Source organism: Xiphophorus couchianus, chromosome 21 (genome assembly GCF_001444195.1).
Source record: "Xiphophorus couchianus chromosome 21, X_couchianus-1.0, whole genome shotgun sequence".
In the NCBI taxonomy this organism is placed as follows: Eukaryota; Metazoa; Chordata; class Actinopteri; order Cyprinodontiformes; family Poeciliidae; genus Xiphophorus; species Xiphophorus couchianus.
The window spans coordinates 7,195,046-7,213,857 of record NC_040248.1 but is presented as its reverse complement, the minus strand read 5'-3'; the positions used below and the strand labels follow the sequence as shown (position 1 = coordinate 7,213,857).

General features: G+C 36.3%; 1 protein-coding gene across 2 annotated transcripts in view; it reads right to left on the bottom strand.

Moving 5' to 3' along the window:
* nrbp2b (nuclear receptor binding protein 2b) overlaps positions 1-11,734 on the bottom strand; it is a 31,125-nt gene extending 19,391 nt beyond the window's left edge. Inside the window, exons 1-2 of one of the 2 annotated variants that reach the window (XM_028005103.1) lie at positions 11,546-11,734; positions 11,004-11,365 (exon numbers count right to left, since the gene is read on the bottom strand). In XM_028005103.1, the coding sequence (XP_027860904.1) occupies positions 11,004-11,123 (120 nt within the window). In that variant the 5' untranslated portion in view covers positions 11,124-11,365; positions 11,546-11,734. Of the gene's footprint in view, positions 1-11,003 lie in introns of both variants that reach the window. The other variant, XM_028005104.1, reaches the window with a different exon arrangement.
* Between the last annotated feature and the right edge of the window lie 7,078 nt (positions 11,735-18,812).

The following is an 18,812-nucleotide window of genomic DNA, read 5'->3' as shown; positions in this document are numbered from 1 at the left end:
ACCCATGAAGCATGTTAGGTATTTTACTCTTTGTTCTGTTAATATAAAAATATTTTTTTTACCAGTTATTTGTTAATTCTTACATTGTGTGTGAATTGTGAGACAGTTATTATTTGTTTTTAAGCATATGCACTGACTGATGGCACCTTTTAAATTTCGTTGTCCTTGTGACAATGACAATAAAGATTTATCTTATCTTATCTTATCACAAAACATTTCACAGTCCAACAACAATTCTTTCGGCGATGCACAACTACTTAAAACAGTTCCACCAAGCCATTATAAACCGAAAGACAACATGCATTTTTCTTCAGAGATAAGAGGATATTTGTAGGAGCCAGATTAAAGAGGAAAACAGGTGCTTAGAGAGATTAGCTAAGGAATAGTTCAGCAGTTACAGATAACACAGCAAAAACAGCGTCCATCAATTTCAAACTAAAAAGGCCCAATATAAAAATGCTCAGTCATTTCAAACTGTTCCTACACATTTATCAGCTAAAACTCCAGAATTTTCCATTTTCATTTACTTTATCCACAGGGTACTTTGAGAATTCAACAAAAGTCCATTAATTTCATCTCATAGCCTGGATTGCAGTCAGAGAAATCTCAGTTTGATGAATCTTAGACAATATCAAGTTACTAGCTAATTATTATTTACTGTGCATCTTTTATCAGTTTACTAGATACACTGATGATTATTAATTCATTTTTGGTACAGTTTATAAATTGCTAAATGTTTGCTAGATTTTCAAAGTAATGCAAAAATTAACTACTTTGTTTTACATGTAAAATAAACAAATTAATCAATTAAGTAATTGCATGAAATACAATTGTTTGAAACTACTGCAGATTTAATGATGGCCATTCATAGAAAAGCTCAACTTTTTCTGTTTGTTTTTGTGTAGAAAGCTTATTTCTGGTTAACTTTATATTCCTTTTTTCTTCACAGTGACACGTACTGGTTTGGAGAGGTACCACAGTAAGTGTAATTCACAGATCAAGCTGGCGCTCACTCTATTGCCTCTCATGGCTCTGGCATTGACCTGTTTGTTTGTAGTTGGATAAAAGGATTTGTGTCTTTAATGACAGAACTTCTGCAAATCCAGTGAGCTAAATCTGTGTAAACAAGCAAACGTCACAACATTTGTCACAGTTTCAAACATAACTCAGCTGTTGTTAGGAGTCTAGAGAGCAAAGAGAAGCAGAAAAACTGTGTTGACGAGAACATTTCTGGACAAAACTGAAACAAAAACCCATTTAGAAATACCAAATATGAATAAATTTGAATGTTGTATGTATACACACACTTATTTTATTAATCCGATCATTTAACTCTGTCAAGTTATTCGACTTGTAAGTTTCAGATTCTTGCACTGTTTTCACAATTTAATTTAATCTGAGAAGTTGGGCATGCTAATTTTTATTCTAAGCTATTTTATACCAATATTAGAAATAAAAAATGCAAACAATTCCATTTCTTTTTTAAATATGAAAATAAACATTTTATTCCATAAAATACACTAACACAGAATTCCTTTAGTGAACTCTTGGTAATTTGTAGCATCTGTAGCTAAAATATACTTCTAACATTAAAATGTGAAAAGCTTCAATACAGAGAAGAGTTGAACTAGATAGCAAAAGGTGCTTACTAGGATAATTTTTGCAAGGATTTGAACAAGGTGAAGTTAAAACTTTGCCTCTTGGGTTTTGAGTAGGATATATTTACAATGTTTTTTATTACTTCATCTGAAATGCAAATGTATAAATTTTTTAAATATAGTTTTAGCTTAATTACTGCTCTGAATATGTTTCAGCAAATGGCCTTATTCAGTGTTTTCTCCAGTTAATGATTGATTACTAAATTAGTTGACAATTATTTCAATAATCGATACATCAATATTTATTGTTTCAGCCCAGTTTATAATGCTATGCTGCTTTAAATATGTTGTTGCTGCCATAAGGCGATACATTTCTTTTTTTTCAACAGTACATTGAATACATACTGCAGAATAAATACAACCATACATAAAAACACCAATCCTCTCATTGCAATATGATGAAAAATACCTTTTTATTAGCTTAAGAGATTGAATAAAGTTCAGACTGATATTGTCTACCAGACTTTGTGTCCCAGTTTTTAATGCAGACTTCCTGAATCCCAGCCGACATAACAGTAACAAAATAACTTCAAGTATTTTCTCAGAAGGCATTACACAACCGTTCTTATCAGCTAAAGCAAACGCAGCCGGCCTTGTAAACCGATCCTGACGTGTGAAAGTCTGGTTAAATTTGTTCTACGGACTGTTTGGAGAAATTGGATGAAATCTGGCTTAAACTTTTAATGGAAGATAAAATACTTAGCCTCGGTGAGCAGTGCCAACCATGTTGGTTCACTTTTTACTGATTGATTTCCTCCTTGAAAAGCTGCCAGACTAAAGGGTTGAAGCCAGGATTCAGCACGTTTAGTTTTATCATTCCTCTGCATGGATACAGGCTCAAAGAGCTGCCTCATGTGATGTCAGGCTATCTCTGCGCTGAGTAAATTAGATAAAATTGAAATACTAAGTGCTGCGTTTAGGTTGAAAGAGGCAGAGGAAAAAAAGCTGACTCCAGCATGCTCACAAATACAAAGTATAATGACTCCATTGTGTTTAGTGAACTAAACAAAGTCTCTTTGTCATGTGTAAAAGTCTGAAACCTATGATGCAACCCTCAAAATCCTTCACACATGTCACCAAAGATGACCACACTCTTTCAAAGATCTTGCATATGCAGCCTGGTATTGGAGGTTAGACACCATTCCTGTTGGGCTTGAAATATGAAGTGACACAAATCACAGGAACAGTTTCTAGAAAGATCCTGGTGGACATATCGGTCCTTCCTCGAAGTGTTATTATGCATACCAGCTCTCAATTCCAGCTGGCAGAAGGTCGGTGCAGCTCCGTTTCATGTTGCTGGAGTGGAAAACACCAACAACCACGCTAGTGTATATATTTCTGCACATCTCATGACCCCCAGTGACCTCGATGTTTTGGTTACGTCGACGTACCACAGGTTGGATCACATGATCACTGAGCTGCGGTTTCTGACAAGAAATCATCATTTATGCTGCTTCCCTCCATCACTCAAGAGTTATTGAGTAACTATTTGTCATATTGTCAATCATGAAGCCATGCATTTGGCTCATCATATCTGGGTCAGACGAACAAGAAAAAGAAGATTTTAGCAATATTTTTGGGAAAACAAAAAAATCCAAGTCAGTTTTACAAAGAAAAGCAAAGAGTTGACAATCAATACATTGTGTTTTCAAACATAAATCTAAAATGGCCTCCATCTTGCTTTTTTTGTTTCAAACTGAGGCAAGATGAACTACAAAAATACTTTTTCCAATCAAGTAGCTATGTAGATATGTTGTGCTTCCTCCAACTTTGTTTTTAAAAAGTCACAGTGAGTCTTCTTCCCACAGCAACAATTTTCACACTGTTAGCTAGTTAGCAAAACTAACCACAAAAGGGTTGGATTTTTGAGTTTCAGTCCAGATAGAAATCGATCCGGTCAGTAGAAGTTTATTGTATCATTTATTGTGAAAATGACCTTTTGTAGGAATCTGAATTTATTGCAACAACAATAAATTCAAATCAATGTTTGAAAATCCCAAAAACTACAGTTTTCTTCAATTTGGATGAAAATTATGATTCAAAGCAGTGATTCTAAGCAGTTTGGTGATATAAATCACACTGGTGTCCATTTTTAGAAATGGGCTTCTTCACAAAGTTAAATAAAGAAAGACAGCAAAAATGTATTTAACCGTTTTTTATCATACTTTTTTTTTATTATCATTATAAAAAAAAATGCTACAATAAAATTTAGAGTCCAAATCACTCACAGGTACTGGCAAGGATCTTGGTAGATTTTTGCACATATTGTATGTGAATTTATACATTAACAACTGATAGCAACTAGTTGCCTTAGAAAAATAACCCCTAAATAATAGAATGACAATAAGCAATATGGGGCTGTAAATTAATATTCTTAGGTAATTATTTATGTAATCATCTCTAAGTGGAGGCAAAAGACATTTTTAAATAGAGAGACAAGCAGGAACATGAAGAACTCCTCCTCCTCTGACCATCTGTAATTAAGTTACGCTGCCAAAGCTTCAGTTACCACATTTAGTCTCAAATACCAGACCGATAATATCCATCTTTGCACAAATTATGGGGCGGACAGTTTAGTCATAGTGAAAGCTGAAAGTACTGCCATTTTCTATAACTTTATAACGCTGCAGACGTTCATTAGCCGTTTTGCTTCTGAGCTCCACTGATTGAAAGGACAGCAACTCTATAATAAAGCAAGTCCAAACATGTACAAGTGCAGACAATATTGTGTTGGTAAGTCAGTCATAAATCAGCTGATGGGCTTGTGGAAACACAGCAGGACCTCCCTGGGGTTCCCACACAAAGAGGCGACTGGAAAAACTTGAAAAAATAATCATCTTTAACCAAAAACTACTGCAACAAGGCGTGGAAAGTGAAATACATTTCTTTAACCCAATGCGACATTGTGAATATATAAAACTTTACGATTTTAAATATTTAGAGAAACAAATTTCAGCTGAGTGGTGAAGAGCTAGAGCAAAACAGCCGTCCAGGTTTGATTCCCAAACTGTCCATTTCATGTCTTGTGGCTGTCAATAATGGTCTCTACCGCCAAAGAAAAAAGAAAACAAAAACAAAACAAGGTTTTTTTTGATATTTTTTCTAAAAGCAAAATAAAACTGAGCACTGCTGTTCCGTGACTGCTGGAAAAGACAAGTGTTTTGTTGTTCACTTGGCATTCAAAAACCACTTGCTGCATTGTTGGTTGTGCAGGAGGCTCTACCAATGCTTTTCAAAGATGTACAGCTGTCTAATTGTGCATCTCTTTGCAGCCATTTTCATGTGTGAGTGTAAATGTTGAGATTAGCAGATTATTTTGATTAAAAGTGACAAAGAGACCCTAAAGTAGCTCATTCTGAAAGGAGTTCAAAACAGGCAGAACTGACCAGACTAAAATCTCATTGTCTAAGAATAATTCTGTGCAAAAAATGTATTTAAAGTGTTTTTATAGCCCATTAAGTGATCCTAACTTGTTCAAGAAAGCATAAAACACTGTCTGTAAAAGTATCCTGGGATTTAAACGTGCTTCCTGGAAAAGCCCTACAGCTGCAAGGAGCAATGCACAAACAGGTTCGCTACTGTCAACTGCCCCAGAATCCCCTGGAGGGAAACCTGAGAGGGAAACCTTCCTGAAAGGGCAGCATAGGCAGATTATTATGGACTATGAAAGATTAAGAGGACACGTCGGGTTGGGCAGCTCCTTCCTACAATCCGCTACTGGACCAGGACTTAGAAGAAGAAATGCTCTGCTACTACTGGCTAATGGCTTCTTTTATTTGTCAACTGTAAGATTCGGTTGACTTGCGTCGGCATTTTATTGCTCAACCCCAGGAAATCTTCACCAAACTAATTTAGAGTAAAATAGAAAATTCAATGGAAGAGTTTCTGAGCAGGTCTTCCCCTGACAGAACAAGTTTTGATCCAAAGTTGGGGTAAAAATCAGAATGTTTGTAAGCATTTAAAAGGATTTAGGTAATCTAGTGAGCTGGTATGCACTGTGCCAATACTCACTAAAAACGTCTCAAAGTTTTCTGGTAAAAATCAAACACTTTTGTGGAAAATCTCAGCTATCAAATATTTCCAGACCGCCTACTTTCTAAATTGTTTTGCACATGACATGCCTTTTCCAACTAAAGGAGAAGCAGAACAACATTTCAGCACCACTGTGCAACAACTCCCCTCCCAGTTAAATTAGTTTGTCCCTTAAAGAATGTTACAAGTTAAACCACCAGCTCTAGCTTGATTTATTTCATGTCTCATCTTGTGCTGCCACTTAAGGGATAAAAAAAAGTGAATGGCCAAAACTACTGCTGCAGCTTCTGCTTATTTTTGTGCTTTTAATTACACAACACACTATTTTCCAATCGTATCAGCAAAATATAAAAATGTAAATAAATCAAAACTATCTCAGGTCATCAGGGAGATTAAACTGCTTGTTCGATTAATAACGCAGTGCAAAACACAGCTGAGCGTTAAAGAGGAAATCCATCAATTACAAACATCCATAGCAGTGAGTCAATGGTTCAATGTCTCATTGCATTAATTTGTTACTCCTTGTGATTGTCTTACTTTTGTATGTTCTTTTAAAAATACAAAAGTATAAATTAAATATATATCAAGACTCATTCTATTAGAAAATAAAAAGATTTTTCAGCTTCAGTTTCTTCAAAATAAGAAAGTCTTTTGTTAGATTTCCAAAATAACCTGACGTCAACCAAATAATCTGTGATTTAAAGTGCTTTATTATTATAAAAATGACCATAATTTGCTAATGGTTAGTTTATATATTGAAAAATATAAAAAATAGGTTGAATCTTGGAGACTGCTACTAGTTGTCACCAAGTTGAATGTGCTAACATCATTCTCTCTTCAAAAGTGAACCACTTCACACAAGTTTTAACGTCAAGCAGACTTGACTCTCAACAAAGCGTTTTGAGATCCCTCAATAGTCCACCGGTTTGCTAGGTCTCCACTTACTGGAAACCTAGCTTAGCACAGCTTTTTTCTTGGGTGAACATTGTGCTTTGCACTGACGCCCAAGTTTGGCATTCCAGATGTTACGTAAACATCTTTTGCAACTTTTTAACATCTTGGCATTTGGAAAACAAAAACAATAAAACTTTTTCTTCTTTGAAGAAAAACAAAAACAAAATAAAACTGTAATAAATTACCAGACATTTACTACCAAAAATTAAAGCCCTGCCTTTATAGGATTTATGCTTCAACCTCCGACAATATTGGACTGATGCTCTCATCTCGGGGAGGTGCAAAGGGAAACGTGACAGTTCGGACAACGCAGCGGTTGGTAATCAATGGGTGGAAACTCATGAGGGTGGGGAGGATTGTGGGTCTGCATGTTTTTAAGATGGAGAACTTTAAATGGGTTTCCAGAGACCTGGCGTGTGTACAAGAGATAATCTTTAACTTGAATTTTCAACCTTATCTAGAGTAGCTGGAAGCAGCAACACCCACAGCTTCACAACATTGAAACATCCAACTTCTCCAGGTCTCTTAGATTCCTCACATAAATTGGATGTATTGCTGTAAATCTACCAGCTGGGAATGACATAAAACAAACACGGGAGCTTGAAACTCTGGGTTATATTCCATCATAGATACTCAGCAACCTGAATACTCCATGAAATCAGAGTTGATGCAAGCCTGCCTTCTCCGTTTCCTCTTGTTTTTACCAAAACAAATATTTAAATCCATAAAAAGACAAACCATAAAATCACAAGAATGCTAAGAAATTATTTAAGTGTTTCTGAACCAGTTTCTGTTTTCAACAGTTGCAGGGTGAAGGAGTGAAATTATTAACTGCTCAAATCAGTGGTTGTTATTGTGTCGAGGTGCGCAAGCTTTTACGAGCAACCTTGAAATACAACCAAAAATTACTAAAATGAAACAGAAATCGAGTAAACTAAAATTTTCAGCAAAGTGCGTAAACTTGCTTTGCAGGCATTGCATTTCCAGGTGAAATGCAATGCCTTGAAAAGGTATTCATAGCCCTTGAACAAACTTCAGTCTACTTTGTTGGGATTTTTTGTGATTGGCACACAGGCAATTAAAACACTGCATTTTATTTAGTAGTGCCAGAGTAAAGGGGGCTTAATAAAAAAAGGATATTTTCCAATAAACCAACAATCAATTGGTTGCACTGGGTTTTATTTAGAGGTAGAACAATAAAGAGGGTTCAATACAAATACACATTTATTTAAAAAAATAATAATTTAATGCTTATTTACATATTAATTATGCAGTATTTTGTGTTTGTCTATGACATAAAATCCAGACTTAAAATGAAGTACAGTATGTTGCTGTAATGCAACAAAATGTGAAAAATTTTGCAAACCACAAGAATTTACTGCCTTTTACCTGCTTTGACAAATTATTAAATAACCTAATAATTAAAAATAAATTTGTTTTATTATTGTCACTGAAGGAATAGTTGTGGTGCAAACATGACATAAAAAGCAGGAAAATGCTCTGCCTCTGAATTGAGTCACTAAAATTAAACCATCCACCTCCCAATATTTATACACACACAAAAAATAATTAAGTAAATTACATAAAATTGATGTTATTAATAAAAGCACATAAAAGCAACAACTGTGCATCTGTCCTTGTCCATTTAAATGTCACAAACGGTTAGAGAGTGGTGTACCATTAAGGTATTTGATGAAACATCTCATTATTTCCAGTTTGAGATGAGATCCTCTGCAAAAATCAAGGGGGCAAAGAGATTTTCTAATGCAACAACACAAACAGATCATATTCAACAAAAGAGCATGGATCAAACGGCTCTCCTAAAATCGTAGCGCTGCAAAATGTTACATGTCCAGAACAGATGTAGAAAAGCAGCAAGAGAGTTCTTACATTAAATCGCAGGTGGGATCCAAATTCAGTCAAAAACTGGACAGCTAGTTTGAAGTTTGTGGAAGTACCATTTACAGAAACTAAACAGAAATAAAGTTATGCAAGGTGAAAGATCAACAGATAAATGATTTCTTTAATTAACTGCTGCTACAGACTGGTGACAGACATATTTATAGTCTTCTTATTAATAAATTTTTGGCTGTAGAATTCTGATATTTAATAAACAAAACATTATTTTGTAAAAAAAAAAACAAAATTGATGTTCCTGTGTATATAGAAGGAAAACGGTTCATCCATATGAATATGAGCCACGGATATAGGAAGATGGTGAAGATATTGTTGCAAGAAATGCACTTCAAATTGGCATTTTGATATTTGTCAATGCAACTTTAGTGATTTACTCTGAGATATTTATTCCTTATAAAGATGTTTAGCTGTGAAACTTTGGTGTAAGTGATTAACCTTGCAGGGGCAAACACAACAAAACATTATTTCTAATTCATGGCAAGAAACTTTGACATAAAGCTCACAATGTAAACAACATGCTTTTTTAGATTGTCCAAACACATCAAAATGCCAAAGATGCATTCCTTTTTAAAATATTTATCAATGATTATTTGATTTGTGTTGAGAGGTATTGTCTTTTAAGCTTGTAATGGTATGTTCTTCCTAAACAATACCCTCCAAACAAGTAAATAATAATCTATGATTAGTTAATCAATAAATTGACCCCCACTAAAGGTTGTTGCATTTATATGCAACAACCTTTGCATATAAATGCAAAGAACACACTTTGATTTAGAGTTCGTTGAGCTGCCGGAAATGCACTTCTCCATGACCTCTATGCTTTTATGATGCAATGTCAGATTTTATGGCTGCGAGATCTTAAAACTGCACAGTTCACACAATTCTCATCAAAGACGAGAGTAAACAGATCCCAACTAGGGATTGTGGGACTAAGATTTTGTTTATCATACAGATAATAAAACATAGTGTAAAAGTATATAAAAAAACAAACAAAAAAAAAAAAAAACTCACAGTCTTTTGGCTTTTTAAACTTTTTCCAGTTCACATCTATTGTATAAACCCTGCGACAGACTGGTGACCTGTCCAGGGTGTACCCCACCTCTCGCCCAAATCATTCGCTGGAGATGGGCACCAGCACCCCCCCAGACTCCACTTGGGACAAGGGTGTTAGAAAATGGATGGATGGATCTATTGTACAATTTTAGCTCCTAACATAAAGCTGGCTTAGGTTATTTAGCAACAGCAAAATCACAAAAATTGCCGTCCACCAAGTCCCAATAAAACCTTTTCACTTCCGATACAATAGCGATATTGCATCTTTGAGCATGGGACGATATCGATATTGATTCGATCCAATATCAGCATGAATCATACTTTTATTTCGGACTAAATGCTGGAGTGGAGTCTTATCAACGAGTTAATATCAGAGGTTTTAGATGCAGGCCAATACAGGCTGAAATCTGACCAATTTCCAATATCAATAGGAGATAGGGACACCCCTAAAATCATATGTGAGAAGACTTTATGTGTGGTGGAGAACTAACACCCACAGCATCATCCAGTGGAGACGTTTTTCTGCAAGATTATGGACAAATACAGAGTAATCCTGGAGAAAAATCTATAAGAGGCTAGAAAAGGCTTAAGAGTGGGATGGAAATTCACCTGCTGGCAGGAAAAACAACCTAAACTTATACCCAGAAATTCAAAGGAATGGTTCAATCAAAGTCCAGACCTACAACGATTTGAGAACCTGAGGCAAAATGTGAACATTGATCTTCTTGGATGTTCTCCATCCAATCAGATTGAGCAAAGAGGACAATACTTTCAGGTTCTGATAGAGACATACGGACTCAGACTTGCAGCTGCATCGCAGTGAAGGTTGGTTCTACAAAGTACTGACATAGGGCGGCTGAACAGAACACGCCACCCTTGGGAAAATATGAAAAAAGTTCAAGAACAGTGAATCATTTTGGAAATGTTTGTCAGAGTTCACTTAAAAGCCAATCTTAAACTCTTAAACTGGGTTGCAGGTTTTTATTACCTCAAAAAGTTGAGCATAATCCAATCAATCCTTACCTGCTACATTCATGCATATAATATTAAATCAAAATGTGGGAGAGGTTATAATTATGTGGAGTCCCACACATTTAAACCGTCAAACCCATCAAAGGCTGCATGTTTGTATCCAGTTTTTATGGCCTTGGTGCAAGCTGCTCCTCTGGGTGTTTAGTCTGCACACTGAAATAGATTTCATGTAGGCTATGCCGATCACCGGATGTCACGGTGTGAGATTTATTGGTGGATTCCTGCAGAAACGCCAATACCTCGGCCTGGTTCAAGCATTGGATAACACACAGGAGGTCCAGAGTGACCACAGAGGAAAAACAAAAAACAAACCCCATCCACTCACATTAAGATAAAAACAAAAAAACCCCGGCCAACCTGCTCTTTGCGTTTCTGCCAGCGGCCGCAGGGACTCTCCTCCAGGATCTCACTCTCGTCCTCGCTCTCCTCCTCCTTCCCTTCCGATCCTGATTTCCTCTCCGGGACAGACATCGTCATTTTACCGCCGTATGTTTCCAGATTTCAACCCCACAGACCTCCTGCACGTCTCCTCCCCTGTCTTTCCTTCTTCCTCCTGTCCCGTGTTGTTGTGGAGGAGGAGGAGGACGAGGTTTACAGAGGCTGTCCGCTCCGCCGCTTGTCTGCGCAGCGCAGTCGAGAAACCCACCCCCCTTTGCCTGAAGACCACAGGCTCCCTCCGTCTGTCTGTCTGTCAGCTCCTTCTTGGCGCTCAAATCCCCCTGCAGACAAATGGATTCCCAGTTGAAAACGCGCAGCCTAACAGCCGACACGCCCTTTAGATCAAATCTACAAGTGTGCACATTGCGAGGGTTGGATAAGTCAGCGGAGTGGAAAAATACATCCCAGGACTGCATGCAACGCACGTTGTGACACGGTTTCCCTGTATGTCTCACCAATACCTAGAAAGCCTCGGTGGTAAATAACCGCTCCGCGACGCGCAATCATCCCGTGCGCTCGTGTGAAGCAACAGAGACCGCCTGCTCCACGGAGAAGAGCGCATTTTCCGACCACGGTGTCTGCAGAAGCCGAGAGTTGAGCCGCTGCCAGGCACGGTGCGCAGAGAGGATGGTGCCAAATACCGTAACGCCGTTAATCTGTGCGCACAGCCAGCTCCTGAAATGGAAGAGAATGCGTGTATCACAGAGGATTAAATTTAGCCTGCACGGTTTTTGTTACAGTTATAATTTTTGACTAAATTTCGGTAACACTGAATTTAAAACGCTTTTTTGTTTTTGTTTTTAAAAAGAGAGGATATAGAACAAATGTTGCGTATCAAATAAAGACAAAAATAGTGCTAATTAGTTTTTTTGTTTTTCATATGTATAAAAAAGGGTAATTTTCTATTTTAGTAGCTAAAGCGGGGTAACATTTAAATTTCATTTGATAAAGAAATAAACTTTGAGGGACAAACAACACCCAGAGTTTAGGACGGCCTCATCTTTCCAAGAGAGCGTTTGACTCCGCCCACATGCAAATTACAATACTCCCCCTGCAGGCAGAAGTTAGGTATTACACAGAAAAAAAAAAGGACACTTTCCCCCCTCCCTCTTTGCATAAACGAGGCCATAAAAGCCTCGCAGTTTCAAAATTATTATTTATACTCCGGTGCTTGAAGAAAATAAGGTGGGATTAAATAGATAATAAAAGACAGTAATAAAAAAATAAAAGCATACAGTGGTGGTGGTTCGATTATAGGAGGCTCCATTTACTCTTTTCTTGCCACATAAATACATATGGAAAAGAACATGTGGACAAAGATAAGTACTTTTATTTAAGTTTTTCCTAAAATAAACAAACAAGGTTATCAAATAGTAAGCTTTATGTTGAAAATACTCAACACAGAGCCTCCTTAAACGATTGGAGGCATCAGTGCAAGTTAAAACATGGTGATTTTAGGTAATTATTATTTCCAACATAAAACAAAAACTATTTAAAATGTTGTACGTCTGCTGTTCAGCCTTATAAAAATGTAAAATAGTTTATGTTTTAGTTTAATATCTTAAATCTACACTATAATACAACAGCAAAGCTGGCTTGCAACAAGGAGATCCTTTATGAATGTGTACATGCATAAGGGTAATAGAAAACTTCAAGGTACAACTGACAGATAAGTTATATTTGTATTTATATATGGTGCTTGTGTATCCTCCGCCCCCATTCTAATGCTGCCCTGGGCAACTCCCATTAAACCAGCAAATCAATGGCTAACAGAAAACTGACATTTTCTTCCAAACTGCAGATTGTCCATATATGGTAACAATGACCATTTCATGACTCATTTGTAATAAAAAAAGAGCAACAGAATCCTTCAAACATTTCAAAATGTCTTTATTTTATACATTCTTGTTAATCTGGATTTGTCTTCTGGTGAAATGTCACTGAGACAACATCTTTGAGGTGCATGCATTCCATTGTTTGGAATTTTTTTATTCTTTTCTGGACATTAAATGGAGGTTCTCACCAGAAATATGCTCAGCAAAAGCTGGAATGTAACCTCATGAAGGAATCTCAACCTTTGGAATTTTTATTTATAACCAGATTAGTGAACCAGAGGTTTCCTCTGCTGCCATGTCAGTGAGACAGAGAGGGTTCTTTGTACCTTAAGAAGTCGCGTTTGTAGTGTGAAGGCATAACGGGGTGAGCCTGGTGGGTCAAAAAGTACAGAAGACTCCAGCCCAGTATCCAGACTAAAGGTCGAGAGTGGAAGCTAAATACAGACTGGAAACCAGAGCTTGTGTCTGAATTGCATGTTTTGCTCTATAAGTCTGGACTTGTTCAACAACATTCACCAGGCTCCAGTTTCCACACAGAGGACCCCATTTTGGAAGAATTTGCCTTCCTGTTTACCGGTCTTAATGACAGATGTGTTAAAAGTGAACCTGTGGTGGAAAGTGATTAATACAGGAAAAATAAACCCCAGAAGGAAACCAGTAAACCAGTATTTGATGACTGGCTAACTGTTTTACTCAGCACCTCCTAAGAGCAACATCACATTTAGATTTACTTCCAATCTGACTTTCTTATAACTTTTAGAGAGCTTTAGTTACTCTCAATGTAGATTGGAAACAAGTCAAAAAGCAGATAAAGTCCCAAGATAAAAAAGTTTTAAGACTTGTAATAAGTCAGAAGAACCATAAAAAAGACAGTGTTGAAAAGTTAAGAGAAAGTCAGGAAATCCTCTTTTTCTGTAAGAAAAAACTTAAATATCCCAATTTGTGCAATAGTCAATAGATACAAAACTCATCAGCAAATAGAGGTAAATTACAAAGAAATAAAAGTATTTCTGTCTCAGTAAAAGCGGCTAGAAACACAAATTATGCATGTTTACAAGAATGTATGATCATTTTCCACTTACAGCCAGTTGAAAACATAACAAAAATGAACCTATTATGTAAAATGTATATTTTGCATGTTTTTGTACTTTCATATGGAACTCAACTGCTTCCAAAAACAATTCAAGTGCTTGAAAAACATCCAGTCATTTTTTGACAAAGACTTAAAGTTTTTTGTTGTCTGGAAAATCCCAAACTAGGGCAACCCAAGATGCTCTCCAGCACATTTAGTCAGTTGGTTTTTACTGCTGCATGCACTGTACAATGGCTGCTGGAAAAAAAACCAAGTGTTTTGTTTTTGACATACCATCCAGAACCCACCTGCTGCATTCTTGCTGGTTGTGCAGGAGGTTCCGCTTCTGCTTTTCAAAGATGTACAGTTTTCTGAATTGTGCACAGTTTGCAGCCATTTGCATGAGCAAGAGTAAACAGTAAAACCAAATAAGCTGCTGGTCACACCCAGTTTGACGATGAAAAGAGCTCAAAATCTCATGATATTATGCAAAAAATGTAATTAACATGTTTTGTATAGACCACAGACATATCCTAACCTGTTCATGGAAGCATAATGGGTCACCTTATCAGACCAATAGAATTTTTTTTTAACATTTACTGCATAAATATGGGGTTAATTAAAAAATGGATAAAGGTTATTTTCAAAAGATATTTTTAATCTGGCAAAAAGAGAAACGATGAATAGTTCAGAGTTGAAATATTCGATGCAGCATCATTGCTTACTACAGTGGCTATGAAAAGTATTCAGCCCCTTGCATGTTTTCAATGCTTTTACAAAAAGCCTTAATGACAAAAAAATGCAAAAAACATTTAATGTCAAAATTGATTTCTACAAATTACTTGTGTTATGCTTTAAACATAAAAACTTTAAATCAGCTTTAGGTCTGAATTGCGTAAAAGGAAAACTCTGACCCTGTAAATGTGATTCAGATATAAAGTTTGTGAACCTTTTGAGTGCAACCAGAAGAATTGCTGAGTTTCTAATTGTAAAGTGAAGGCATCATTACCTCAGCTTTTTTTTAAATTACAAACTCAATTTACCATCTGGTGGTTCTGGTGAAGCACATCTTTAAGCCAGTTTAAGTGCTGGAACCTGGTGTGCAGAACCTGGTGTCATTACCAGCCGCACTCCTTCCTTATCAGCATGTCAGAGAGAATTAAGCAACTAAAGGTTAAGAGTTCAGAGGTAGGCACAGACCTAGTTTATAGTAATCACCTTCCTTCTCTATTTTTAGTAGTTACTCACAGAGAACCCGTGGGTGAGCCTCTGTCCCTCCAAGCCTTCTCGCTGTTAATGAGATTTACTCTTGGCACAAGTAGATGAGCGGAGCAGACAATGGCGACGTCTAGACGATCAACATCTAGGGCACCAGAAATGGCTACGATAACAAGAGCAGGAGCCGAGCCAAAAGACTCATGACTGGTCAACATTGCAGCAGTTTGTTTAATGGGGCACAGATTAGCATCAAGAATGCTGTTCTAAACACAAAGTTCTTCACACTTACTGGCACCCCGGGTAAAGACGTGTAAAAGGCCTTTAAAAAAGGGGCCTATTATGCAAAATTCACTTTTTGCAAATTTTTATGCTTCCATCTAGGTCTCAAGTGCTTCGAGAAACAGCTAAAGCACTTAAAAAGAAACACAAGGTCATTTTTTCCCCCAATAAGTAAATTTTTTTGGCATCAGTAAAATGAGCCGTTCTGAAAATCTCCTGAATGTTGAGTCACTTTGACGGGAACTGCACCTTTACCTAACAACTCCAGCTGAGCTCCAGTATGTTTGGTCAGCTGGTTTTACTGCTGTATGCATTGTAAAATGCCAGCTGGAAAAGACAAGTGTTTTGTTATTGACTTACCATTCAGAAACTACTTGCTGCATTCTTGTTGGCTCTGCAGGAGGCTCTACTAATGCTTTTCAAAGACCTACAGTTGTACATTTGAGCATTGGTTTGGAGCCACTTCCAATGTTGATTTGAGGGCGTTGTGGCCAGCAGCAGTTTATTTAGATTTAAAGTGAAAAGAGGGCCCAAAGCAGCTCTTTCAGAAAAAAGCTAAAAATATGCAGAACCGAGCAGACTGAAATCTATTTAAGAATCATTTTGTGCTAAAACTGCAGTGAACACGTTTTGTACAGACCATAGACCGATTCTAACCTGTTCAAGGAAGCATAATAGTTCACCACTGTTGCAGCAGCAAAATCTCACATTAAGAGCATTTTGAAAAGTCAAACTTTTAATTTAAGTATACTTATTAAATAAGGTTTGGTAAATGTGCTCATAATAATGGTTCAAAATTATGAACCATGTTGTTAAAAAGTTGATTTTGAGTCTGGAAACCAAAGATTTAATGGAACTAAGCCAAGCAACACAGTTCCCAGACTATTTGGACCAGAAACAGGACAACAACATCACAAACTCTCCACCGTTTCACAAATGTGTTTGTTAATATGAAACAAAATCTCAGTCTTCATTTACACCACAAGTCTCAAATGCAACAGTTAAGTCTGCATTTGCAAAAGAAAACATGCCTTCACACACAACACCCTGTGATTAAGGTGGTAAATATGGATGCCACATTAATCAGCGTATGTCTGATTCTATCGTTGTTGTGCAATTAGAGGTGATGAAATTATGAGCTCAATTGATGGTGTCTGTTATATTTTATTTAAATACAGCTCTGGAAAAAATTAAGAGACCACTTTTTACTTTTTATAGGTATCTGTCTGAGTAAAATGAACATTGTTCTTTTATTCTATGAACTACTGACAACATGTAGCAGAAATCCCAAGCAAAAATTTAGTATTTATCTGGAAAAAATCAGCAATGGTCAAAATAACAAAAAAGATGCAGTGCTTTCAGACCTCAAATAATGCAAAGAAGACAAGTTAATATTGATTTAGAAACAACAATACTAATGTTTTAATTCAGGAAGAGTTCAGAATCAACATTTGGTGGAATAACTATGAGGTTTTCAATTTGTTCAGTGCAGTGGACTTTTCGTTTTTTCCAGAGCTGTTAATCTCAACATCAAATTGTCTGATGTAGGGTTCTTCAAAGTAGCACATTTATGTGATTTGGGTTAGAGAATTAATAGTGTGGCTATCAAAGTATATGTAGCATTCAATTGATGGTGAGCTTGGGCTCACACACCAACTTTTCTCCATTATTTATTGGTAAACCCTATTCTAGCATCACCCAAACTGCTCTGTCACAGTAAAATGGCGGCTACGTGAAGCAGTACTTTTATTGTCGTTTTCTTTTAGGACTGGCTGCTCATTGGGAATCCATTTACTGTGTTGTTATCTTGTTAACAAGAAGTCAGAATTGCCAAAAATCCAGAATTAATCTGGAAAACTACAGCTGGTGCACCTCTAATTGCTTTGGTTCATCTCAAGGTTAATATAAAAACTAAACACTGCACCACTTTCCCACGATATCTTAATGTAAATTGTCTGTCCGCAAAATTGAGAGAGAGAAAGTGTTCATTGTGTGTCTGCAGGGACATCTGGTGGTGAATTTGAACAATTACAACATTTTGCGGTGCCGTGGTCTTTTATTATGAAGGTGTAAAATTTTAGTTGTATGCAATATCAAGTGTTGATAAAATTTTTCAGGAATGTTTTTTTTGAACCCCAACCAAGTACTGACTGCAAATATTCTAGAGTATATGGACAAACTTTTCAGTAGAATGACATTTCTGTGTTAAAAATCAATATTTGGATTGGTCTTACGCTACTAAATACTTTTTTGTTTTTAGTAAGACAATCATCCCTACTAACAAATAAACCTTTGAAACTTCTATTTCTAAAATGTTTTTGTTTTTTTATTGAATTATTGAAAACAAATATTTCTGATGACAGTCTACTTTATTAAGCCCCCTTTGTTTGCCTGACTCTTAAGAACAAACCAACAAAAATAAACTAAAAAGGCAAAAATCAGTTAGTTGGACTTTGATGGTAAACAAAAATTGAAGCAGAAACTTTATATCTTAACCTCTCAACGCCACAAATCGCGACAATAGTTATTAACACAGGAGAAATTACATTTATTTAATGTGTTTAGTTCAGAGTTACATACGTTGGATAAAACAACTCATTTAAGTGTTTCAGCTTCAGCTCAAGGAATTAAATTAAAGATTAATCTAATCTAATCTGCTTGTTGTTTTTTAGGAGAAGGTTGTTACATATGCAGTTGCTCAACCAATGACACTTCAGAGCTGGACTGCAAGGCAAACTGATCTTAGTCAATTTTAACTCAAAAAGGTAAAGCTCATAAAGATTTAATTAACTGTTCAATTAGTGAAATAATCAATTTTCCAATCCAATTACTGTTCTAGCAGTCTTTATTTCAGTTGGGATCAAATTCACTGATCATCAGCTGCTCTGATTATAGATTCGACATGTTTAACTTTCAGCAAAGTCAACAGAAAGCTACAAACAAATAACAGAGTTGGACTTTGAATTAAGGAAAAAAGCTAAACCTCCCTGCACTGATTCAACACAGCAAATGTAGAAGAAGAAGACTGACAAGTTTCACGATGAGAGCTGTAATATTTCTGTGTCTCCTTGGATGGGTTGTGGCTGCTGACGCCTTGACATTAAAATGCAAGGTAAAGAAAAATATTTTTGAAAATGTTTAAGGGTCAGAACGTAATGTGAAGCGTTTGTAAACTATATATCCTCAGACTCAGTTCAATTCAATTTTCAGAGTTGTTATAAGCTGCTGGAAAGGATTGACACTACAGCCATGTAGTATAGTGGAATAATATTAGTTATAATAACCTTTATTTAACCAGAAAAAAGAGATTTAGAGTCTCTTTTT